The sequence below is a fragment of the Schizosaccharomyces pombe genome, assembly GCF_000002945.2.
Source record: "Schizosaccharomyces pombe strain 972h- genome assembly, chromosome: I".
Lineage (NCBI taxonomy): Eukaryota > Fungi > Ascomycota > Schizosaccharomycetes > Schizosaccharomycetales > Schizosaccharomycetaceae > Schizosaccharomyces > Schizosaccharomyces pombe.
In genome coordinates this window covers 4558851-4582297 of record NC_003424.3, presented here as the reverse complement: position 1 = coordinate 4582297, position 23447 = coordinate 4558851, and the positions used below count along the sequence as shown (strand labels likewise).

Sequence of the window (23447 nt, the reverse complement as noted above, 5' to 3'; positions counted from 1 at the left end):
GACGGAATTTTCATAAAATTTAGATTTTCTGTTTTACATTTTATTAACTTTATCAACATTTTAATGTTTAAAACACATCTAGCGTCATGAATATCTGAATATCCAAAAATTTTAGTGCTAACGCATATTAAATTAAACACTATATTAATGTATCACCTAAAACCAAAAAGCTGTAACTTTTTTGCAAGAGTTAACTTTGAATCCACATTTCTTTTTGTAGAACTTTCAAAAAATGGAATGATAGCGGTTTCCACAACAGCGGAAAACAAATTTTCTATTATATTCGACAGATTTTTGCCAGTTTGTTTAAAATCGGGATACTGTTAAGTTAATAAGAATGAGTTATACAGAAAACATATAATTAGATATCCAACTTACAGAATTCACTTCCAATAAATAAACTTGAGACTCACAATCAACCAAAAAATCTACCCCAAATATTTCGAAGCAATTTTCTAAAGGCTAAAGTTGTTAGTAGAGCAATTACAATGAAACAATCACAATATTAAGATACCTGGAAATGAATCCCTTGTGTGGTTGCTGCAGCCTCAAAAACATCTCCTATAATATTCAGGATAGATTTAAATATATCATCTTTATTTTCAATGGAAGTATTCCAAAAATCTCTTATAGATGATTGTTCAACGTTGTCGCCTTGTAAGCAGGTATTGCTTAAATGAGAAAACAAAAGATCAGGATCAGGAGTGGGCTTTTTATATTTATCTCTTGCAAGTAGACACAGCATTTCATTGAACAAATATACAGACAAAGCACCAGTAGCTAAGACATATGCACGAATATGGAACTTTCGGTGATCTAACAATAGAGGTTTAGATATATATTTCTGAACTAAAAAGTTCCTAATTTGGCTAATTACAATCTTGTTATTAAAAGCGACAGTTATATCACCTTTTTCTTCCAATCCAGCTTCTTCAGATTCACTTTCCTCATCATCAAAGCTATCAAATATAGCTTGCAGTTCTTCAATTGTAGAAAATAAACGGATACCTTGAGCGCGATCACACATACTGGGTTTCAGTATATACCATTGTTTTTCTGAAATGTTCTTAGTAGCATTTTCCTCCAGTTCTTGACGAAGTTCATAAGCTTCCATTAATGAATCATCAAGGAATTCTGCATAGTCTAATTCCAAAGAATAGGCTTCAGGCACCGATTTAGACAATATTGAATCCGGATGTTTTGCCAGGTACGTTATGACAGTACGCCAGAGGTATTCTTTCCTGATTAAAGCCTTGCGAATCACATAAGAGCAGCAAAGTTTTGTTTTTGGGTTCTTGTAAACTTCGTCAAAGTCGATATCTTCGTACTGTGCCCATTGAAAATTTGCTTCCTTCGCTGAATTTGTAAAAGTTAACTCTTTTCCACTATTCTTCAACGCAGATATGATTTTTGGCTCTGCATACTCGTCACGATAGTTGACATAAACTTTTATGTCTTTCTTAGTAGAAGACATGTACGAAACTACCTTCTTTGGACTTTCTAGAGTTGGGGTAGGAGGATACAACGAATATTAAAAAATATAAAAGCGCAATTCTTTAGTAGGGTGAAAGAAAAAATAGATCATAAATACATACTATACTAAAAATTACAAATAACATTAAAATTGGATAGCTTCATTAAGATTTGTCATATTGGGAATAAGAAGGGCTTTAACGATAACATCTATTGACAATATAACTAATACTTTATAGTTTGGGCTCTGAAATGAATAACTCTTCTCTTACAGTCTGTTAATGAACTTTGCATATCTTTAATAATTGTTTTTGCAAAACAAAGAGAAGACTTGAATATGTAAGGGAAAAAGCATGAGCTAGCACACCAACTGAAAAATTGAAAAGTGTTACTCAAAACACAAATTAAAATTTAAATATACAGATTTAAGATTAGTAGCAAAAGAGCTATAATCACTGTTAACCAAACGTCAGTATTTGAAAAAAGAAAAAAAAACATAGTTATACAGTAAGTACTATAATATTGAGAAAACAATGAACCAAAAACTTAAGGCATCTAATGTGTGTTTATGGACGTTGCCATGTTCGAATTCTTCCGTTTGTAGCACATGTTATCATACAGTCAGGATCAAAGAAGACGGAACTGAGAGGACTATCATCGACATCGTAAATGGTAATAGGTGATATAACAGGTATTAAAGAACGAGATAATGTAGGATGGATAGTAATATCGCCGTTCACATAATTTGAATTGTCAATTTCTGATCCCATTGTTAAATCACCGACATCATCAAAATCACTTATAGCTGGTTTAGAATTATTAGAATGATGATTCACATAATAAACTGCAGACTTGGGTCTATGAATAGCGCTCACACTGAAATCCCAGAGTAGTAGTTTTCTGTCGAGTCCTACACTAGCTATTCTATAATTATCATCATCACATCTCCAAGCATCAAATATCACATCGGTGACCCAAGATTTATGGCCTTGACAGCGAGCTACTAACTTTCGTAAAGGAAAGGAGTATATTGAAACCAGATCATCTTTACCTCCTATAGCGATAAATTTACCATCTGGAGACCAGGTGACACAGGTTAACCCAGCAAAGTAACTATGAAAAACATCAAGGACGTGTTCCTTCACAAAATCAAAAAGCTTCAATGTTCCTCTCTCAGAGACGAGTGCCAGGTATTGATAATCGGGACTGAAACAAAAGCCGTTAATCGGTGATTTTGAAAATGCATAGCAAGCAACCGGATTGAGTTTACGGTCATCTCGGTGATTAATACTTATGAGAATATTAAAGGTTCCTGGAGAACTAAGATATAAAGATTTTAGGTTTTTTTCCGGTACCACAATATGGAGTGGTTGCTCGTGACGATATTTGTCATAAAGCACAAGCCAACCATTGCGAAAAGATACCAAAAATTGAGAATCTTTGCCAGCAACCCACTTTATAGCGGTAACAGAGGAGCTATTCAGCTGTCCATTTTTGTTAAAGCGTAAATACTTGAAATTAATAGGATCATACCAAAGTACGTCGCCTGTATCAAACCCAATTATTACGTCCAAGCCCTTGGGACTTTTAGTAAAGGAATTTATATCATGGCAAACAGGTGATGCCCTTGGAAATTCCATTTTGAGTAAGGCAGAATGGGAATTAGCAGCACTCACATCAAGCCAATAAAACGATTTTTCGTGATTAGCAAACACAAAGGTTTTACCATGAATAGAAGGCTGAAAAGAACGTACTATGTTGTCATGAAATGTAAGGGAGGAGATAAAGGATTTAGCATTGATTAAAGGAGCACCAGCACGAGAGGCCGGTCTGTGAAGCTTCAAATAAGGAGTGTTAGAGGAAGAAAAGTTGTGGGACTTTCGTTTACTATTGCGATAATTTTCAAGAATTGAGGGGACATCTCTATTCTCTTCAACATGATGAACGCCATGAATTTTCTTAAGTTCTTCAATATATTCTCGTGGATAGGGGTAATCCCAACGGGAGAATTGAGCAATATTTATCCGCATAAAGAACAGACGTTTTACAGGCGTGTTTGGATCTAAAGGTGAACCGGTAATTTGAGGAGTAGAACGTGATGAACTGCCTAATTGAAATTCATCCTTCAAAACATATTCTCCCTCGCGAGCAGTTAAAAACAGAACCGGACGGGCAATTCCAGAAGACATCGTTTGCATAATATAGTTAGGTAAAGGATAAGAAGTGAAAGTTCTGCTGAAACAATCCAAATGGTAACGACCTCAAGTACTGAGAAGTTTCTATTCAATGAAGTCGTAAAAGACAATTAAGAAATGTATTTAAATTAGTGAATCTAGTAAGAAGAGCGATTTTTAAGCTACTGCTTTCTCTTTTATTAATCAATGAGAATTAAAATAGGAGTATACGAAATCGCATTCGAACAAATTAATTTATAATTAAAACTTATGCAGAAGACTGAATTTCCTGCAAAATCGTAAAATGTTCTTAACCGACTAGCTCGACCGTACAGTTTGTTGAAATCTTCTAAAGGAGTAGCGTGTCACTTATAATATGAAAGCGACATAAATAACGCTAATTAAAGAACAAACCCAATTTACGTTAATAAAAGGGTATGTGTTTCATTTTAACATTTATTGAAGCTGCTTGAGGTAAATATTTCAATACACTATTCTTTGCAATATTTGGATCAATCACATTTTTTAAAACTCATTAAATAGTTCAAATAAAGAACTCTTTAAACTTGCGTTAAAATATAGCAGATACATACTGCATTGCTTTGAAACAAAACTTTATTAGCACTTTGCACGATTATATTGTATCCCGTTAACCATCACTATATACTACGTGTCAGGAATTATTTACGTTTCTGTCCCCTTGGGTACTCTTCATTGCTTTTTTATATTCAAAAGCTATTTAAGAATAAGGATAATGCAATGGAACTTCTTTCTTTAGTATAGTTTTTAAGTTATTCGTAAAGTGTAATACTATTTAGTATCTATAATTCTTAATATAACCAAATCATTGGCAAATTAACTGTGTAAAATAATTTTGATCACTCAAAAAACTTATCGTTGTGTTATAGCTTTATAATGTTATGAGCTAGTTAGTAAGGCCCTATTATACAAGAATTTCGAAAACGGTGAAATTTGCAATATTTGTAACTTGCAAGAAGTGAAAATTCAGCATTTATACGTTTTGTGAGTGTAGTATATTTTCACTCTTGGTCAAAATAGGCACGCTGAAAGTAGTGTAATCTATGAAGCTTTAATTTATATAGTGAAAAATACTGTAAATGGATTTCCTATCCTTGGTTTTCGGATTCATGTAAAGTTTGTTATGCAATCTAATCGATGCATTATTACCTTCCCTATTTCTCTACTCAATTGCCATTTTTTTTAAATGTATATTCTGTTCCTATGTATACATTATACTCTTTTTATCCTAGGAATTATTTAAAGATTTAATATTCAAGCCTAAAAAAATTGTAGAAACTAATTATTTAGTAACTGAAGATATAGCTTATAAATCCAATTGTTATTTCAGCTAGAAATGTTACTTCGATCGTCACAATATTCTTTTCTATTCCTAAAAACATTTTAAAAGCTAGTTGACCCTAAATGTGATTTATCAATAGAATCAATAATCTCAATCATTTAATAAGAGGGTAGATTTGATCAAATTCTAGTTGTATGAAATTACAATTCGCAAAAATTGACTGAAACAACCAAGGGTTGGGTAAATCTATGGTGGTATAATGGCTTCATTCTTACCTACTCCACTTACGAACCTCCATCTTCTTAAATTTCACAGTAGAAGGTAATTGTAAAAGAAATATTGTGACAATAAATTTTAAAAAGATTAGCAAAAAAGAATATTTAATTACATAAAAATGTCGAATGTGCAACGTAAAAGAATTGATATTCGTCGTCCCACCCTTGCGGAGCTGTCGAGTATTCGATCGATTGCCATGAATGCGTTGAACGGTCAATCGAGAAATCTCTCTCAAAAAATCTTTTGGCACCCGTTGTATCTTGCGGTTTTTGGTTTGGTGTTTATGGGGATATATCGCTTAACAAACATGGTAGAAGGAAATACAAAATTACGAACTTTTGTTTTATTAATATTGGTTAGCGCTGTCTTTTTGACGTTGATTGAATTTCCCTGTAGAAATGTGTATGCAAAGATTAGCACTGAAGACAATCAACCTGACGGCTGCTTGGCTGAAGAGAATCTTAAACATTTTTATATGGCCCGCATTGACAAAGAACGAGTTATTGGTATTATAGGTATCTTGCCTGCAAATGCTCCTGGTGCATACCAAAACACACCAACTATTGTCCACTGGACTGTCATTCCTAAATTTTATCAGTATGCGTTTGATCTCCTAGATTCAGCACTTCGTGAGGCGAAGGAGATGGGTGCTGACGTGGTCTCAGCACGAGTTTATTCAACCGACCCAATGTTGAAGGCTTTTGAAAGAAAAGACTTTACTCCTGTAGTTGATGAAGCTTTCGATTATCTATCGTTTTTCGGATTGCGCCGTTTAGTGCTTCAAAAGAATTTGAGCGAACAACCTGGTTTTGAAAATAGAAGATAGATTATTTAACTTTCCGCAAATATTACCCTTTCGTGCATGTAATTGCGCAGCTACAACTTGTTTTTCGCTGTATGTTCATATTTTAAATCTTTTTGTTTTGTGTTTATTTTTTTCGTGAAATAGTTACGAAAGAATTTCACGACGTTCAAGTAAATTTCTACCTAGGGCAAAAACTAGACCCACCGTGTTGTTGAATAATTGTTAAAAGTTTTAGAAACTATTTCATTACGTCCGCTCCATGTTCAAGAGTTCGTACCCGCTAGACTGTACAAAACAATTTGAATGTAAACTTAATATTATATAACTGATGTATGTTAGTGAATACTAAGTGAGCATCTCATTTCACTATCGTCAATTATGCTTGTAAAAACACAATCGATCGACTACAAAAGTACGTTTAACGAGTGTGAATCAAAGCTGAATCAATAAATAAAATACAGCATCTTGCAAATAAAAAACAAATTTAAAAATATTTAATGACAGTAAAAGACAGAAAAAAACAATAGTACTTAGAGTAATAACGTATTACTATAACACATACTACGGCAACATAATGGTGCGCCCTTGTTGTCGACGCTTTTGCCATCTCCCTATGTCAACAGCACATTCCGCCTTAAACAAGAGATCATAGAAGGATCAAATTAAAACTGGGATTTTGTCTCCTTGGTTCAGAAATTACTTGATTGTTTTGTTGGATTGTAATTAACAATCACTCCAATCGCTCGCCGAAAGGCTTCCAAATTTTGTTTATTAAATTAGCCTTTCTGAGCGACATTTTGTTATTTCATGTCTGTTCAAGCGTATACGAATACTCCGAATTTACCGAATTTAATACATAGTGAATCTATAACCAACTCACCTGTGTTTATACCAAACCTACGAAGTAAGTCCGACAACAAACATAGATTAAACACTTCTGAAGAATTGCCATTTACAAAGAAACGCAGAGCAACTAAACATTTTTTAAAAATGGAGGTATCTGCCAAAATTTCTGAACCACCTTCTAGTAAAAGTGTGGAATTTGGAAGGCATTTAAATATGCGGCATGATTTTTCCGAATTGCTTGAACAACCACTTACAACGAGCAAAACTAGGGTCTTTAAATCCTTTAATGAAAAGCTCAAAGGTAAACCCCAGTTAGTGAAATCCGATAAAGGTGTGTTGCCTCTTAATAAGCAATCGGATATACTGAATTCTTATGAACGCGTTTTAAGCAATGCTTCGGTTGATTCTGCATTAGACAAAAAGGCGGAAGTTGATATCATTCCATTTGATAAATCAGTTATGGAACCAAAGAACATAACTTTTAATGACAAAAGTGGCTTAACCAAGTTTGGGAATTCAAACTCTTATGAAACTACGTATTCTGACTCCAGCAACTATCATACTTCTACTGATTCGTCCCAATATAATGACCAAGATGACCACGTCTATGATGATACTAATGATGGAACTGATGATGATATAAATAATAACGAGTACAAAGACGATGAATCCAGTAGTGGCAGTGAAAGTTATGAAAGAGATGAAGATGTTGATGAAGAGGAGGAAGAAGACGATGATGAAAACAATGATGAGGGAGACGATGAAGATGAAAATGAAAATGACGAGTTAAGAAGCGAAAACGGTTCACCTAATCCTTCAGCCGCTGTTATTAATGAACAAGAAAACATGAACATGAGTGGAATCGAAGAATACGATGAAACTAACTTGTTAAATGAACTGGGAAGAATCAGAAGAGGTAATCAGTTTCAAAGTTTAGCGTCTTCTATACTTTCTTCCGGTAATTTGGAGAACTCTGATGACGAAGATGTTTCTTTAGGTCCACAGACATACCGTTTCAATAGTTCCTTTCATCCTTTTCGTTCTGCATTTTCTGCTCCAGGTGTTCAATTTGGACGCTTGTTAGAAGGAATAAAGGATTTTAGTGATCCTACTGTTCAAATGCTTTCTCTTCAAGAACTTTCCGAAGCGTTTGCTATGAGTACTGAAGATATGCTTGTTGGATTGTTTTCAACCGATTCATACATTGCGGCTTTTTCCGAAATCTTATCTGGGCGAAATTATGATTTCGGAGAAGTCTCTATTCAACTTATGCTATCCTGTACTACCTGTGTATCTAATATGATGGAAGCTTTGCCTTTATGTATGGCTAAAATAGCATATAGTCCTATTGTTCGCATTCTGTGTGAAAGAATGTTTGATATGCAATACATTGATATTGCTGAACAAGCTTTAGGAGTTTTAGAACGGCTTTCTAAAGATTTTGGTATTTGTATTTTGGAACACAGAGGAATGTTAGCTGCTCTCCAATACTTTGATTTTTTTTATACTACAGTTCAACGGACAGCTATTTCTCTGGCTGCTAATTGCTGTAAGTTTTTGGATGAATCCAATGCTTCCGCAGCAGAAGAAATTATTCCATTGCTTTCTAATATTCTACAATCTTCTGATACCATAGTCGTTAGTAAGGCATATTCTTGCCTGGAGACAATTATTGAATCTTTGAAAACTTCACCAAACATAATTGAAACGATAATTTCCGAGGATTTGATCACCACTATTGTCAATGCTTTGACTAATTCTACCTCACAAAATAAGTCAATGCACTTACAAGTGCAGCTATTACATATAATATCATCTTTGTGTCAGTCATCTTCTGCTTTGATTTTACCTTTTCTTAACCATAATTTGCCGGATGTGATGTACGAAATGCTGTGTGGAATACCACCTTCTGATACATCCCATCAGGCTGATATGATTACAATGCAAAGTTTGTATTATTGTCCGATCGAGTTAATAGAAAACTTGTTAAGAGCTATAACTTCTTTGCTTCCTAAAAACACTAGTAACTTGTCTGATGAATTTAACACGAAACTATATCGATTAAACAGTATACTCTTAACTGTTGTAATGGACATTTATTTTATTGTGCCCCTTCATGATATCCGATCGTTAGCTGTGACTACGGCATTGAAAATGTTATGTTCAATTAGGGAAAATAATTTAGATGGCTTAGTTTGTTCTCTTCCTTTATCATCATTCATTGCTTCAATTTTAAATTCACGCAAATCTGACAATTTCTTGAAGCGAGATGCTTTAGAAATGTGTCTATTTTTGCTTGAAGCACTTCCTAATGTTTATTCTTCGTTATTTATACGAGAAGGCGTTGTACAGGAGGTTGGATTTTTAGTTCGCTCTACCAATGCAGACATGAAGAAAATAAAGTTAAGTATTTCCTTTTCACAAAACAAATCTGCTGCTCGTCATGAGGAGTTGAAGAATTTATCGACGTTAAAGAGCCTTGCCAAGGAGTTTCTCTCTAATTATAAGGAAGAAAATTTAGAAAACTCAACATTAGTTCAACTTAAACAATTGTCTAAACATTTATTAAGTGAGACCAAACAAGACGAATCTTTTTCAGAACTAGCCAAAATATTTCAAGAAGGATCTAATATTACTAGTCATGAATTACTTCATTCTGGATTAATTCATAATTTGCTTTTATCACTCAAAAAATTTGGAAGTTCATCTCTTCGAACATTTTTGTTAGCTATGAATACATGTGATGAACGCGAAGTTTTAGAATTTGGTAATGGTCCCTTAGTTTCACTTATCTTTTGTTTGCAAAATCTACTTTCAACTGTTGAGAATTTTCAACTTTCAACGTTACCCCCAGATACTGAGAATGCGGTAGATCATGTTTTTTCGCGGCAGTTTAAACTTCGTTTAATGGCTCTTCCGGGATCAAGAATTCGACCACCTTTCCGATCTCTTGTCGTTTCTATTAATGGGCTAGCTACTATTCGTACACTTGATAATTATCTTCACAGTCGCATTTCTGTGCGTAATGAAACTGGACGTCGTTTTTCAATCCTCCGCGAGGCCGGTTCTTTGAGGGAGTCAATGAGTGGATCATCTCGTAACTCTTCAGGAGACTATACTGACTCAATGTCTCAAGATGCTCCTAATCACACAACAGAGCCATCAGAGCGACGTGACTCCTCGACATCATCACATTTCGAGGAACATTTTGTATTCAGTTTGATGGGTAAAAAGGTACCCCGAAACAAAACAATATTCAGAATTTTATATGAGTATATACAGTTGTCTGACGATCATACTCTCGATGATTTTTGGAAAACTCCTGTCCCAATATTTTATGGTGAGCCTGATTGCATTCACAATGATATGAAAGGGGAGTTAAACTATGAGAATGAAACAGAGGGATTTTCTATAAATATTAGAGAAATATTGGATTTATTGAGTATTTTGTATTATGGGATTAGAGACGTTCATACCCTCTTTCCTGACAAACATTTCCGTGGCAACATTGAAAACATTCTTACAGATTTTAGCAACTGGAAGTTGAGTGCCAAATTGAATAGACAACTTGAAGAGCAACAACTTGTTGTTCACGGTTGTTTACCCTCCTGGTGTATATCACTAACCTCTGCATATCCATTCCTAGTACCGTTTGAAACTCGATATCTTTTATTGCAATCTACTGCTTTTGGTTTATCAAGATCCGTTTCTTTTCTTTTGTCCCGAAATCCTGAGCTATCAAAAAACGAAAGTTCCTCCATACTTCAATTTGTCAGCTTACATCGCCAGAAAATTCGTATTTCTCGGAAAAAAATATTTAATTACGCTTTGCATTTGCTTGCAACTTATGCGGCTTCTGAAAATATTCTTGAAATAGAATACGAAGATGAAGTTGGTTCAGGTCTTGGGCCCACTTTGGAGTTCTATACTTCAGTATCTAAAGAATTTACCTTAAATTCTCTCGATATTTGGCGGAATGATCAACCCAACTCTAAATTTGTGTACCAAGCGTCTGGACTTTTTCCTTCTCCTATTCCATTATTAGGGTCCAGTCCAGAAAATGAAAGAAAAATTTCGTTGTTCTTTGCTCTTGGACAGTTCGTTGCACGCTCGATTTATGATTCAAGGATAATAAGCATTCAGTTTAATCCACTTTTCTTTGCACGAAATATACCTTTAACCATTTCCTCTGTAGCGAAAGTTGACAAGGGCTTAGCTAACTCGTTACGATATTTAGAGAAATTAATACCGGGTAAAAACCCTACAAACGCCGAGACGGACATTAAGCTTGAAGACCTTCATCTCGATTTTACTCTACCGGGATTTCCGTCTATTGAACTCATACCTGATGGAGCTAGTACACCTGTGACAACATTCAATGTGAGTGATTATTTAAATTATGTCATTGACTATACTGTTGGAAAGGGTGTTCAACAACAATTAGAAGCATTTCAAAATGGGTTTTCCAGCGTTTTTCCTTATACTTCTTTGCAAGTTTTGACAGAACATGAATTGGTCACACTATTCGGTACTGTCGATGAGGATTGGAGTTACGCGACCTTGATGAAATCTATAGTAGCAGATCACGGTTACACCATGGAAAGTCCTACAATCCAGAGATTACTGACTTTGATGAGTCAAATGAATTTTCAAGAACAAAGAGACTTTTTGCAATTTATTACTGGAAGCCGAAAACTTCCTATTGGAGGATTTGCTGGCCTAAATCCCCCGTTAACTGTTGTTAGGCGCTTAAATGAACCTCCTTATGTACCTGATGATTATCTTCCAAGCGTGATGACTTGTGTGAATTATTTGAAACTACCTGAGTATTCTTCAAGTGAGGTTTTAGGAAGTCGACTTTCTAAGGCTATTTTAGAAGGACAGGGCAGTTTTCATTTATCCTAAGCATTGTTTAGAAAAAAAAAGTTATTGTATAGCACTTCAGTAGCGTTCTATGATTACTTCAAAATAGAGGCTATGTACAAATATAAAGCGAAAAAGAATTGGTAATTTATTATAGAATGGGTAACTTCGTACTCCCCTTACAATGTAAAGTAGCATAGCGAATGAAATTCATTAGAAACTTATGCATTGAGTAAGAATTTTATATTTAACTCATGAAAATAAATAACCACCTGCTTCCAGAAAGTGTTGGTGAACAAGATACAAATTTTTAAAGACAATGAAGACCCTGTAACATATAACAAAAGTCGCCAAATGCTAATAATTAACCAATGAGGAAAAATGTTAGACCAACGAATAGCAGTAGGGTAAAATGATTATTTAGCATTCTTTGAAACTTTTTGAATATTTTGAGAAACGGTATGAATAGTCGATCCTTTCCTATTAAGATTTCGCTTACGCTGATCTCCAAATTGATAACTGAGATTCTCCAGCTCGTTTTTTACATTTTCTGCTGAAAACTCTGAACGCCTTTGTTGTCCATTAATGTCTTTGCGTATTGGTTTAGCAGTAGACTGTTGTACATTATTCATCGGGCGATTTGAGCTAATTCGAGAAATTAAATCTAAGTATGAATACATAAAGTTACTTAAGAGAACTTGTTGAAACAATGGGCGATGCGCGTTTGACAACTTTATATGAGAGAGACGATAAATGGCACGTTCAGTACAAATTGGAAAACGACTCCAGTAATAATCCTTATCAGGAATAAACGTTTTTGGTTCCGTACTCTTTTCATCACTTTGTTGATCGGTACCTTCGTCATCTGTCACTGTCTGACACTTAGCTTCTGCGACAGAAGTGGTATTGGGCAATTCACTAGGTGCGGAAATTGGCTTTGCTTTTGGTGGGGCATCATTATGCGGTGGAGAAGAAGATACAGGGGGTATTTCCGTCTGCTTTTTCTTCGAGCCAAATAAAGATCCAAAAATGCTTTCCTTGTCTCGGTCCTTTTTAAAAGAAGAAGCAGACTTTGAAGAAGAAGAAATTTGGTCATTCTTCTTTTTCTGTTTATCTTTTTTGTGTTCTTTGTGTTCTTTATCAGAATCACCAGACACAAAAAGACGGCCCCAGGACCTCTTGGTTTTCTTTGATTCAGAAGAGGGTGGACTTGGTGAAGAAGTTGAACCTTTGTTAGCAGTGGATGATTTTTGTTTTGGAGTAACGGGAACTTGAGTGCTTTTTAAAATATTGTTTTTCGATGGCTTATTAGGACCGGTTTCAGGAGTCGGAATATGACGCTCATGAAAAATCTCTGGCTTTTTTGAGGACTCTAAAGAAACGTTCAAAGAAGAAGGAATAGGCGTGGGTATCCTAGTAGGCTTTGGACTTAAAGTCCTACCAGGCACAGGAGTAGGGACTCTAGGAGGTATTACGGAAGGAGAAGCGTTCGGTTCAGAATAATTCTTTTCCTCACGGACTACTGAAGGTGTATAACCCTCAGTTTTATTATTAGAAGGTAATGAGTCATCTGCTTTTTTATCAATCTCAACAGAATTTTCATGTTTATCCTCCAGTACCGACGACTTCGACGGAACAGAATCTTCAGATTTATCTTCTGGTACCGACGACTTTAATACAACAGAATCTTCAGCCTTATTTTCTGGTACCGATGATTGCAACGCAATAGCATTTTCCGGTATACCTTCCGTTGCCGACGGTTTCGACGCAATAGAATTTTCAGATTTATCTTCTGGTACCGACGACTTTAATACAACAGAATCTTCAGCCTTATTTTCTGGTACTGGCGGTTTCGATGTACTAGACTTTTCAGGTTTGTTTTCCGGTGCCGGTGCTTTCAATGCGAGAGTACCTTCGGATAACGAAGATTCAGATGCAACAGCACTTTCAGCTTTATTCTCCGAAACATACAGCTTATCGATCTTATTCGTCTCTTTATGTAAGGTTGTATCTGCAGAGGCGTTATCAATCTTTGGTGGATTCGTCAAGGATAAAACCTCTAGAGCTTGGTCAGATTGGTTTTCAACATCGTCCGATGGATTTTGAGAGTTTGACAGCGCCGAAGTTCTAGAGTCATCCGACTCAACAAGTTCATCAGCAGATATGGGCTCTATTTTATGTAGAGGCGAAGTATCGGTCGGCTTTTGCAAAATAGAGTGACTACGGTTGCCAGATAGAGTTGATGTTTTACCCCGGTGGATAGTCCGAATCGAAGCACCTGTCCTTCGAATTGTCGTCCTTGAGGAACGTTGAAGAAAATGATTAGGAGATACTAGTAAAGGCGAATCTTCGGGAGAGCCGTTGCTCATGCCATCAACTAAAGAAACCATCCTATGGGGATCACGTGCAAGAGATTCCAAATGCTCTAACTCATTCAAGCGTAAAGATCTATGCCTTTTGAGATACGCTTTCTCCACGATCGGACTGCCATCTTGGTAATTAATTACAGCATCGTCAGCTTTAACCTGTCGTGACAACAATGACTTTCTTCTTCTTAGGGAACGAATGTGCTCAAGAGGACTTGAAGATGTGTCTGTAGCAGTAGGGGACTTAAGGTTTTTAACTTGAAGGTCCAAAAACGATTTCCAACCAGTCGGGTTCAATTCAGGATGTAAATTTGCTGGTACCCAGAATAGGGTAGATGCATCTTGTTCGGTTTCAGGTGGGGACATCGCAACTGACCAGTCAGTTGGAATCTCAGGATCATCAGCTCCTTGCAGAGATATTCTTCGAAGATGTGTTAGAGTTTTCCTCTCTTTATCCAACTCTTCTTCAGACATCCCATCATGAATTTCCGAAAAAGAAGGGACAGATGACTGAGCATCAGAGGAGGAATCCTCATCATCGGCAGCTTCGTTACCGCTAGAAGTCTCCGCTTCTTCTGTGGTATCGTTTTCATTGTTGTTTTCATTTGATATTGTGATATTTTGATCACTCAATAAGTTAGCTTCATTATCAGGGCTCACCAACTTCGAACGAATTTCTACCGACGGATCATCTGTTGAGCGAGTTAAAGAGGAATTATTCTCAAGTGGTTCAGATGAAGAGCCAGATAGCTGGGTTGTGTCATGTTCATTACATTCAGTAGATTCCTGAGAAGCAACGAAAGCAGGATCTTTAGGGTCACTTTTAGTCTCAATGGATAGAGTATTAGAAACTGAAGAACTAGACATTATTTTTTATTTAAAAGGAAAAAGAAAAGAAAGAGAACCAATCAGTTGAAAAAATAGTTTGACAGAATTAATCAAATAAAAAAGAAAGAAAGGAATCGTATGCCAAGTTTGTGAGAGAATTAAAAAAATAAGAAGAAATAGGAAGTTAAGTTGCAGAGGAAATTGAAGTTGCAATGCTCTCAAAATGTATCCTAGAAATGAACAAGTTGAAAATATTTAATGAAAAGCAAAGTAAAAACAAAAAAAGAAAAAGGGGCAAATCAAAGGATTTGAATAAACAAGTACTTTATTATACTTTAATTTGAGAAGAAAGAAAGAAAAGTAGAATAAAATGGTTTCAAATATTATTTACAAAGGAAAATGAGACACCCCAATACGTGAGTAATAATCACAATAGGTCTTCTTTCAATCTTCCCACCGTTGCCAATCCGTATTTGCGAAACAAAAGTCCAGTTTTTTTTCGTTTTTAAAAAAAAAAAGGAAAATAAATAAAATGTTCCAATTCTAGTAAGGTTGGGTACTAGACGGATAATTCGTCAATACAAATCAGAAAATAGCCTTTGGCCGCATGGAATAGCTTTATGGAAATAACAGTTTTCAACTAAGGAATTTAAAAAGCAATTTCATGAACAGATCCGCTCAGAAACAAGCACAGCCGACCGTCCGTCAAACAGCACAGCAACAATGGGGCGCCTTGGAATATTAAAGTAATTTAATTAATTACTCCGATCAAAAAAGGGAAATGAAAGAAATGCAAGAAAAACACCTCAATGATTAACAAAGCGTAGAAAGGAATAATTTGGAAAAACAAACAATCCGAGTTTCATACAACACTGGTTTTCCCAATACAGACGAAGTAAACACACGAGATTCAAAAACGAAATCAAAAAAGTAACTTCTTTTTTTTCACAGCGAATGCTATTCCCTCCTTCAAGGGTAAAATACGAACTATGCAAATGTTTGGGTGCTGGAAGGATGCTCTGGAATACCAAGACACCTTTATTGCATCTCAGCAGCTTATAGTGCCGCAGCGCAATCGTCCTTCATCACTTGTGTCGAAGACTCGTACAATTTATATAACGCAAAACAACGAAGTACAGTATTAGAAAATGTAAACAAAAGGTACTTTAGTGTATTAGGTTGGATAAGTTGAGTAGGAAAAAAAAAAGAGCTAAAACCTATCTATGTTTAATTTCTTTCATAGCGTTATTTTTTTAGTAAAAAATTTGCAATATGAGTGCTTAGCGACATAGAAAAATGGCGAAAATTCGACTAATTAAGTATTTTTGAAAAGGAGTACAAAGTATAATATTTATATTTTCTGACCTCAAAACTTGATTTCTACTAGTTCCATCATTCTTCCTGCTTTTCCCTATTCAAAGAAAATAGACATATTTATCCAGTCCAACGGAGGCAGTTTCTTGAGTTACTTCCTTATAGCAGAACCAAAGAAATTGAAACGTTTGAATAAAAGAAGAAAAACCTTTTCCTTGGTTCAAACTCCCTATCAACTATAATTTCCCAATAATGTATCAATTGCTCATTAAAGGTACAAAATACCTATGTTCCCAAGCAAGCACCTATTGTTTGCCATAACTAACGAGCATATCAAGCCTTTGTTTGATGATGGTCGATAATTTTATAAATATACAAGTCGAACATACATTGCAAGTTCAAATTTTGCTTCACCTGTTTCTTTGACATTTTTTCTTAAGCACTGAATGTTCTATTTCCAACAAAACCCTTTACTTCAAGTACCACCAATTTCCTATTATGAGTTACGTTAAACAGAATACCAACCCAGAACATTTATATCGGTACAGCAAACCCCTTCAGGAGGGTGATTGGCGTCATACGAGCAGATCGTTTTCTTTAACAAGTTCCAAGTCAAAAAAGCTTCACCAAGAACCAACAAGATGGAACTTTCAGGGAAATCGGAATTTCCAACCAGGACGGAGATTCCAAACCAGGCTTCAAACGGAGATGCAGTCCCAAACACAGACGCATATATGGGACTTTGCAACTCCTTGACTTATCGGTTTGAAGGATGGAGACATTTGGTGGAAAATCTGATTGCATTCTTTAAGCAATTAGAGTCAACGTCAAAAAACAATGCAAAGGAGTATATGAAATTGAGCAAAGTTATTGTCCATCCTTACAAAGATGCTAATGTATTTGAAGAACACGGAATTCAAGATATTTTTGCAGCGCTTCGAGACCAAACGGCTGCCATCGCTTCGGATAGCGAGCAAATATCTATCCAGTTGCCAGGTACTATCATCAATATATTAGAACTTCTTCGTGAAGACCTTCGTGAACACTGTAAGAAAATCGCAGCGGAAGGTACAAAAGGTGTGAAAGTAGTTGAAAAGCAGCGTGCGGAAACTCAAAAGTATCTTTCCTTACTAGATCGGGCTCTTTTACCATGGAGAGCATCCAGTCCACCTACTGTAAACATTAAGAACGACCCTTTTATTGTAGATAGACAAGTGCTAAACTGTTTGGCTCGACAAGTTCAAGAAGAGAACAATCACTCCGTAGCAGTGGCACAGCTTCAAGAATTTTCTTTTCGTTTCGAGCAAAACCTTATCGCAAAAATTAAAGACACGGTTAAGCAGTTTGAGGGCATGATGAATCAAACCCATGTCAAAGCTATTAATCACCTCCAAGAAGTTGTTCGCGTATCAGAAGCACAAACCCTTGCTGGCGAGTGGACCGGATACGCAAAGCGTGAGCCGGAATTTATTCATGGCTCTGTTCCCCCCCGCAGCGTTGATGCTATAAAATATCCTGGTAAGAATGACCAACCCACTGTACCTATCATGGCTGGTTATTTAATTCGTAAAACAAGTTTTTTAAAGAAAAAACAAAGAGGTTTTTATGCCTTTACACATTCTGGCTATCTTTACGAATTTAAATCTTCTGATTCACTTCAAGATCCTGAACCCGAATTCGCCCTTTACATACCTGATTGTCTGATCGGTCGCCCTTCTGAGAAGAAACCCAAGTTTAAAATAACTGGCAAGGATGCTACTAAGAAAATTTTTGGCGCGCGAAACGATTACGCGTTTCGCGCTTCTAACAACACCGAACTAATGAGATGGTGGGAAGCGTTGAATACCCATATTGCTAATGTGAACTATATACAACCTTTAAGCAACGCAAATGGTCCATCAGCTGTTTCCGACAGTGATGATGATGATGATGATCCAAATGACTTCCGTCCAGCCGTCGAGCGTCAAAGTTCTACGATGAATACCCGTATGTCGCAACCAAGCTCTGCTGTCAATACAAATCGAAGTTATGGTTCGGAACAAATTCCCTCATACGCAGATAGCCAAGGAAATTCTGGCGCCAACAACAACTTTATTTACAACGCTAGTGCTACTGGTCATAATGCTTGGAATGTATAAAGATTGTATATTCGCAAATTAGGTACGAAATGTGCTCATGTATATTTGTTACACTGCCGTTGTGTTTTAAATGGCAGTCTTTGTAACTCCCCCATACCCGTCTTAATTGTATCTTTTTGATTCCCGTTTAAAGCACTTGAATGTTGATTGTGAACCATTTTACTGTTACTGTAATGAATTCATGATAGTGTTTCTTGATATATAGTGAACTTTTGAAACACCAGTCAACAAATATATAGGTATTATATATAAACTCAGAATAAATACATTTTCTGTTCACCCATACCTGTGGCTGATGACTGTTTCAATCGGGAAAGTTACTTTTTAATGTAGCAGGTTTCATTCCGATATATCTCAACCGCTCGTTTCATGTTTATTAATTTAGCAGCTGGGATGATGGTATATACCTTGTAAATAAAGTGCCTAACATACTTTTATTGGTTTTTGTGAATTAGCTGAGCGCGTTAGTGAAGTAAATTCCCTTAATTATGAAAAGTACTTCTATTATTCCTTATTGGCATTATTCTTTTAATTGGAAACGGAAAACTGAAGAATTGTATTACTGTTTATAGCATTTTCGGTACTTTCTGGACAAATTTCGAATATACTCGTGTTCAAACCCGAGAAAAATATTTTCTAGATTTTTATATTATCAAAGAACACTAATTTTAATTGAGCATTTCAGGATTTTTGAAGTTGATCGTTTAATTTATCACAGCTATCTTGATATGTGTAAAATGAAAGTATTTATTACTCTTTTCATCCTTTCAAAAATTTTATTAATTAATTTACTTTCTATTGGAAACGAAAAGGTTAGCATCGTTTGCTGTAAGCGCAGGTTGAGAATAATTACGTCGATGCTATAATAACGAGCGAAACTCTAACTTTAAAAATCATCTCGCTTAATGAATTTCAAGGTAGCAAAGATTGTAAATTCGTCGAAATTTGCTAAACAATTTAATTTAAAGCAGTAAAGTTCACAAAAAACATACCGACATTTAACGAATCGGTAAAGAAATGTTTTCGAAACTAGCAAAACTCACCACCATGAAAAAAAAATTTTCAGGGTGGCTACACAATTTGTACATGGAATAAGTATCCACTTATTGAGACTCAAGATGTCGAATGATGTTGATGATGAGTCCAAGATTGAAACAAAGTCTTATGAGGCTAAAGACATAGTTTATAAATCCAAAGTCTTTGCATTTAAGGATGGAGAATATCGAAAGGCGGAGATTTTAATGATTCAAAAAAGAACTAGAGGCGTCGTCTACTATGTACACTATAATGACTACAATAAACGTTTAGATGAATGGATTACAATAGATAATATTGATTTATCGAAAGGAATTGAGTATCCACCGCCGGAGAAGCCAAAAAAGGCTCATGGAAAAGGAAAATCCTCAAAACGTCCAAAAGCTGTTGACAGACGACGATCGATTACAGCACCTTCAAAAACTGAGCCTTCGACGCCTTCTACGGAGAAACCTGAACCATCCACCCCTTCTGGAGAAAGTGATCATGGATCAAATGCCGGGAATGAAAGTTTACCGTTATTGGAGGAAGACCACAAGCCCGAAAGTCTTTCAAAAGAACAAGAAGTAGAAAGGTTACGGTTCAGTGGCTCAATGGTTCAAAATCCTCACGAAATAGCTCGAATTCGTAATATAAACAAAATTTGCATAGGAGATCATGAAATTGAACCTTGGTACTTCTCACCGTACCCTAAAGAATTTTCGGAAGTAGATATAGTTTATATTTGCAGTTTTTGTTTCTGCTATTACGGATCTGAGCGACAATTTCAAAGACACCGCGAAAAATGTACATTGCAGCATCCACCCGGAAATGAAATATACCGTGATGACTATATATCCTTTTTTGAAATTGATGGAAGAAAGCAACGTACATGGTGTAGGAATATTTGTCTTTTGTCCAAACTTTTTCTGGATCACAAAATGCTTTACTATGATGTTGATCCCTTTTTGTTTTACTGTATGTGTCGCCGCGATGAATATGGATGTCACTTGGTAGGATATTTCTCAAAAGAAAAAGAGTCCTCCGAAAATTACAACCTTGCTTGTATCTTAACTTTACCTCAATACCAAAGACATGGTTATGGCAAGTTACTCATACAATTTTCTTATGAATTGACCAAGCGTGAGCACAAACACGGCTCACCTGAAAAACCACTTTCTGATTTGGGGTTGATTAGTTATCGAGCGTATTGGGCTGAACAAATCATCAACCTTGTGCTTGGAATGCGAACTGAAACCACTATTGACGAATTAGCCAACAAAACTTCAATGACTACTAATGATGTGCTACATACACTTCAAGCACTAAATATGCTTAAATATTACAAAGGTCAATTTATTATCTGTATTTCAGATGGAATTGAGCAACAATACGAAAGATTGAAGAACAAAAAAAGAAGAAGGATCAATGGAGATTTGTTGGCAGATTGGCAACCTCCTGTTTTTCACCCTTCCCAACTACGATTTGGATGGTAATTCTGTACAAAGAATGGATTAGATGCTGGTCGTCTTTCTTAAAAAAAAAAAAAATTCTCATAATTAAAGTATCTCCTAGATATATATTAATGATACTTAAAGTTTGAAGGAATAGAGACTAATTTGTAACCTTTTATTTCATTTTAGTTACTTTTGTAATTTCGATATTCCTTTGATTAGAAAAGCCTCTGCTATTGCCTTGGTTTTTTCGGCTGCTCCATTTTGCAGGATAGCTGGATATCGTATACTAGCCCACATGTATGCTACTATTAATTTGTGAAGCTGCTCTAGTTGTTGTAACTCGGTTTCAGTGGTTGGAATTCCGCGTTCTAATATTTCCAAAGGTACAGACTTCAAATCATATATTTGCAGACGTTTTCCTTGAGCGATAACACATCCGATTTCCCGAATAAATAGTGGTGCGTATTTAGAATGCTTTAACACTGGGCACCCTAACAATTTGATTTTATCTTTAATGGTTAAACCTTTTATGTGGTCTAAATATTCAATAATGAATGTGCTTAGTGCTCCTTCCGACACAACAAATGGAGTAGTCGTTTTCGCTAACTTAAAGTAACGATCGAAAATTAGCTTTTGAGGAATGTCATCAGAGAATAGTGATAAATATCTAAAGAATAAATCGTCCTTAGCTCCAATACAAGCATTGAATAAGTTCTTTGTAGGAAGATTCATGGCGCGATTTAATTTCGCAAAATCTTTTTGATATAGGGTAGTTACTATTCCAGCACTTTGCTTAGATCCATTGGGATTATGTCGGCCAGCTCTTCCTGCTATCTGCTTAATTTGTGGTACAGGGATGTCTATAGTGGAAACTCCACTAAACTTTTTTAAATCGCTGAAAACAATACGCTTTACGCCTAAGTTGAGACCCATACCAATGGCATCGGAGGCCAGCAAAATATTTTCATCAGAACTCTTTGAATTAAATAAGCTTGCTTGTTGATTACGGACTTCAGGAGGCAGTGAACCATAAATAACGGCAGATTTTTTTCCTAATGCTTGATCAATTTTAGACTTCAAAGTAAAAATGTTTTTCCTTGAAAAAGCCACAACACAATCCCCGTCTTTGAGTTCACTTAACTTTCCATTTAAGCTCTTTTCTGCAACGTGGAGAGGATTTAACCGTTCGTATCTGTAAACAGTAAAATCATCTTGGGTCATTTTAGCAATTGAACGCACTAATTTAACAACACTTTCTTCTCCGCATAAATGAATTTCCTTAGCCTGCAAGCCAAGCAAGCATTGAGTCCAAGCATATCCCCGTGAAGGATCAGCCATCATTTGGATTTCATCAATGACTGCAACATCAAAAGTAGTAGATAAGTTGCACATTTCTACAGTACATGAAACAACCTGAGGGAAAGGATAATCATTTCTAATCTCTTCCCCTGTGTAAAGATTACAAGCTATTCCGTTTGCTTGCAAGCGATTATAGATTTCGTGAGCCAAAAGTCTTAAAGGGCCAGCAAATATACCTTTCTTGCAAGTCTTAAGTCTTTCTAAAGCCCTATGTGTTTTCCCGCTATTCGTTGGGCCGACATGCATAATGATATGCCTTCTGAGTTTTCTCGCTCCTGGATACCACTCAATTGGATTTTTTAAATCTGTTAATTGCTTTTGTAAGTCAGGTCTTGTTTCTTCTATTCGCTCTTGATATCGTACATACTTCCGATACTCTGAGAGTAAACAATCATGGATCTTTTTTATTTTCTGAAGGTCAAAAGTAGAAGAAGATTTTGAAAGAGCCAATGATTTATCAGAGTTTTTTAAGTCAGAAAATCCTAAATCTGTAAGGATATTCTTTTTTAACTCATAATAGTATACATTCTGAAAGACACTGGCATCCTTGCAGACATTGACAAAGTCTTGGGCTAAGTATGCTTGTTTTGACGAAAGTTCTTTGGAAGCAAATAAATATGCAGTGAAGCGATTGAGGGCAGCAGCCCACAAGGTATTTCCTGGGAATTTCCTTTGTTGAAAAACATCCTTTGATAAAGTGTGAATTCTAGCAGACTTGCTAAAAAACGGTACACAAAACGTTACGCCATGAATCAAAGTTTCCAAAAACATTCCTGGCGAGTTAAAATCTTTCTAGCAATGCTCTATTGCTGGCCGCCCTGTAACCAGAGCAAAACTTAATCCAAGTATTTAAAGTAATTTAAAAACAAGAAATGTTTATATAGAAAATTAAATACTTCTCAAACGTCTGAAGGTCCCTGGCTTTATCGCTTTTAAAAATATTACCTTCTATTAATTAAAAAAGGAAAAAAAAAGTAATAATTTGACTACGAGATTCAGTCAAGTTGCCTGCTGAGGCCTCTAATATGTTATACCAACAGCTCTGCATGTATCTCCAAAAAATTAGTATCTCAGCAGTACCCTTTAAATTCCAGTTTTCCGCTTCAGTAAATATATAAAATTTTTTAAAAAGCGTTTATTACCTACACTTGTATTATAACAATTTCACGCATTTGGTGTTGGCTTTCGATTATTTACGCGTGCTGTAAGAAAT

At 35.7% G+C, this 23447-nt stretch overlaps 8 protein-coding genes and 9 long non-coding RNA genes across 17 annotated transcripts; 8 read left to right on the top strand and 9 right to left on the bottom strand.

Annotated features, from left to right (window-relative positions):
• Window positions 1-16: 16 nt before the first annotated feature.
• On the bottom strand, window positions 17-1513 carry pby1 (tubulin-tyrosine ligase). The gene is made up of 3 exons (NM_001020064.3): window positions 515-1513; window positions 379-462; window positions 17-320 (listed from the first exon to the last, which is right to left on the bottom strand). Exons 1-3 carry the CDS (start codon window positions 1472-1474, stop codon window positions 153-155), a joined length of 1212 nt encoding a protein of 403 aa, NP_594636.1. The 5' UTR covers window positions 1475-1513; the 3' UTR covers window positions 17-152.
• On the top strand, window positions 138-1737 carry SPOM_SPNCRNA.1001. Its single transcript, NR_149840.1, has one exon. It is a non-coding gene; the product is annotated as a non-coding RNA (long non-coding RNA).
• On the bottom strand, window positions 1576-3988 carry bun62 (WD repeat-containing protein). The gene has a single exon (NM_001020063.3). It carries the CDS (start codon window positions 3669-3671, stop codon window positions 2040-2042), a length of 1632 nt encoding a protein of 543 aa, NP_594635.1. The 5' UTR covers window positions 3672-3988; the 3' UTR covers window positions 1576-2039.
• On the top strand, window positions 3160-3684 carry SPOM_SPNCRNA.4063. The gene has a single exon (NR_193424.1). It is a non-coding gene; the product is annotated as a non-coding RNA (long non-coding RNA).
• Window positions 3989-4989: 1001 nt separating the features above from the next.
• On the bottom strand, window positions 4990-6526 carry SPOM_SPNCRNA.4062. Its single transcript, NR_193423.1, has one exon. It is a non-coding gene; the product is annotated as a non-coding RNA (long non-coding RNA).
• On the top strand, window positions 5255-6111 carry sdg1 (acetylase Sdg1). The gene has a single exon (NM_001020062.3). The coding sequence runs from the start codon at window positions 5363-5365 to the stop codon at window positions 6068-6070; it is 708 nt and encodes a 235-aa protein (NP_594634.1). The 5' UTR covers window positions 5255-5362; the 3' UTR covers window positions 6071-6111.
• Window positions 6527-6653: 127 nt separating the features above from the next.
• Window positions 6654-6993, bottom strand: SPOM_SPNCRNA.4061. Its single transcript, NR_193422.1, has one exon. It is a non-coding gene; the product is annotated as a non-coding RNA (long non-coding RNA).
• On the top strand, window positions 6655-11993 carry SPOM_SPAC12B10.01C (ubiquitin-protein ligase E3). Its single transcript, NM_001020061.3, has one exon. It carries the CDS (start codon window positions 6857-6859, stop codon window positions 11798-11800), a length of 4944 nt encoding a protein of 1647 aa, NP_594633.2. The 5' UTR covers window positions 6655-6856; the 3' UTR covers window positions 11801-11993.
• On the bottom strand, window positions 7411-9616 carry SPOM_SPNCRNA.4060. The gene has a single exon (NR_193421.1). It is a non-coding gene; the product is annotated as a non-coding RNA (long non-coding RNA).
• Window positions 11164-15960, bottom strand: zds1 (zds family phosphatase type A regulator Zds1). The gene has a single exon (NM_001020060.3). It carries the CDS (start codon window positions 14989-14991, stop codon window positions 12175-12177), a length of 2817 nt encoding a protein of 938 aa, NP_594632.1. The 5' UTR covers window positions 14992-15960; the 3' UTR covers window positions 11164-12174.
• SPOM_SPNCRNA.4059 lies at window positions 15516-15872 on the top strand. Its single transcript, NR_193420.1, has one exon. It is a non-coding gene; the product is annotated as a non-coding RNA (long non-coding RNA).
• A 129-nt stretch (window positions 15961-16089) lies between the features above and the next one.
• Window positions 16090-16598, bottom strand: SPOM_SPNCRNA.249. Its single transcript, NR_150663.1, has one exon. It is a non-coding gene; the product is annotated as a non-coding RNA (long non-coding RNA).
• Window positions 16599-16891: 293 nt separating this feature from the next.
• On the top strand, window positions 16892-18689 carry slm1 (cytoskeletal signaling protein). Its single transcript, NM_001020059.3, has one exon. It carries the CDS (start codon window positions 16908-16910, stop codon window positions 18402-18404), a length of 1497 nt encoding a protein of 498 aa, NP_594631.1. The 5' UTR covers window positions 16892-16907; the 3' UTR covers window positions 18405-18689.
• SPOM_SPNCRNA.1000 lies at window positions 18644-19118 on the top strand. The gene has a single exon (NR_149839.1). It is a non-coding gene; the product is annotated as a non-coding RNA, possible alternative UTR (long non-coding RNA).
• Window positions 19119-19468: 350 nt separating this feature from the next.
• mst1 (histone acetyltransferase, KAT5 family Mst1) lies at window positions 19469-23197 on the top strand. The gene has a single exon (NM_001020058.3). The coding sequence runs from the start codon at window positions 19523-19525 to the stop codon at window positions 20912-20914; it is 1392 nt and encodes a 463-aa protein (NP_594630.1). The 5' UTR covers window positions 19469-19522; the 3' UTR covers window positions 20915-23197.
• SPOM_SPNCRNA.4058 lies at window positions 19527-20099 on the bottom strand. Its single transcript, NR_193419.1, has one exon. It is a non-coding gene; the product is annotated as a non-coding RNA (long non-coding RNA).
• rpm2 (ATP-dependent RNA helicase Rpm2) lies at window positions 20850-23421 on the bottom strand. The gene has a single exon (NM_001020057.3). It carries the CDS (start codon window positions 23003-23005, stop codon window positions 21062-21064), a length of 1944 nt encoding a protein of 647 aa, NP_594629.1. The 5' UTR covers window positions 23006-23421; the 3' UTR covers window positions 20850-21061.
• Window positions 23422-23447: the final 26 nt, after the last annotated feature.

Coding starts and splice junctions, on each gene's coding strand:
- pby1 (NM_001020064.3), bottom strand. CDS start 1,474: ATGTCTTCTACTAAGAAAGACATAAAAGTTTATGTCAACTATCGTGAC. Junction 463..514: donor CACAAGGGATTCATTTCCAG/GTATCTTAATAT, acceptor TAACAACTTTAG/CCTTTAGAAAATTGCTTCGA. Junction 321..378: donor ATTTATTGGAAGTGAATTCT/GTAAGTTGGATA, acceptor TTAACTTAACAG/TATCCCGATTTTAAACAAAC.
- bun62 (NM_001020063.3), bottom strand. CDS start 3,671: ATGCAAACGATGTCTTCTGGAATTGCCCGTCCGGTTCTGTTTTTAACT.
- sdg1 (NM_001020062.3), top strand. CDS start 5,363: ATGTCGAATGTGCAACGTAAAAGAATTGATATTCGTCGTCCCACCCTT.
- SPOM_SPAC12B10.01C (NM_001020061.3), top strand. CDS start 6,857: ATGTCTGTTCAAGCGTATACGAATACTCCGAATTTACCGAATTTAATA.
- zds1 (NM_001020060.3), bottom strand. CDS start 14,991: ATGTCTAGTTCTTCAGTTTCTAATACTCTATCCATTGAGACTAAAAGT.
- slm1 (NM_001020059.3), top strand. CDS start 16,908: ATGGAACTTTCAGGGAAATCGGAATTTCCAACCAGGACGGAGATTCCA.
- mst1 (NM_001020058.3), top strand. CDS start 19,523: ATGTCGAATGATGTTGATGATGAGTCCAAGATTGAAACAAAGTCTTAT.
- rpm2 (NM_001020057.3), bottom strand. CDS start 23,005: ATGTTTTTGGAAACTTTGATTCATGGCGTAACGTTTTGTGTACCGTTT.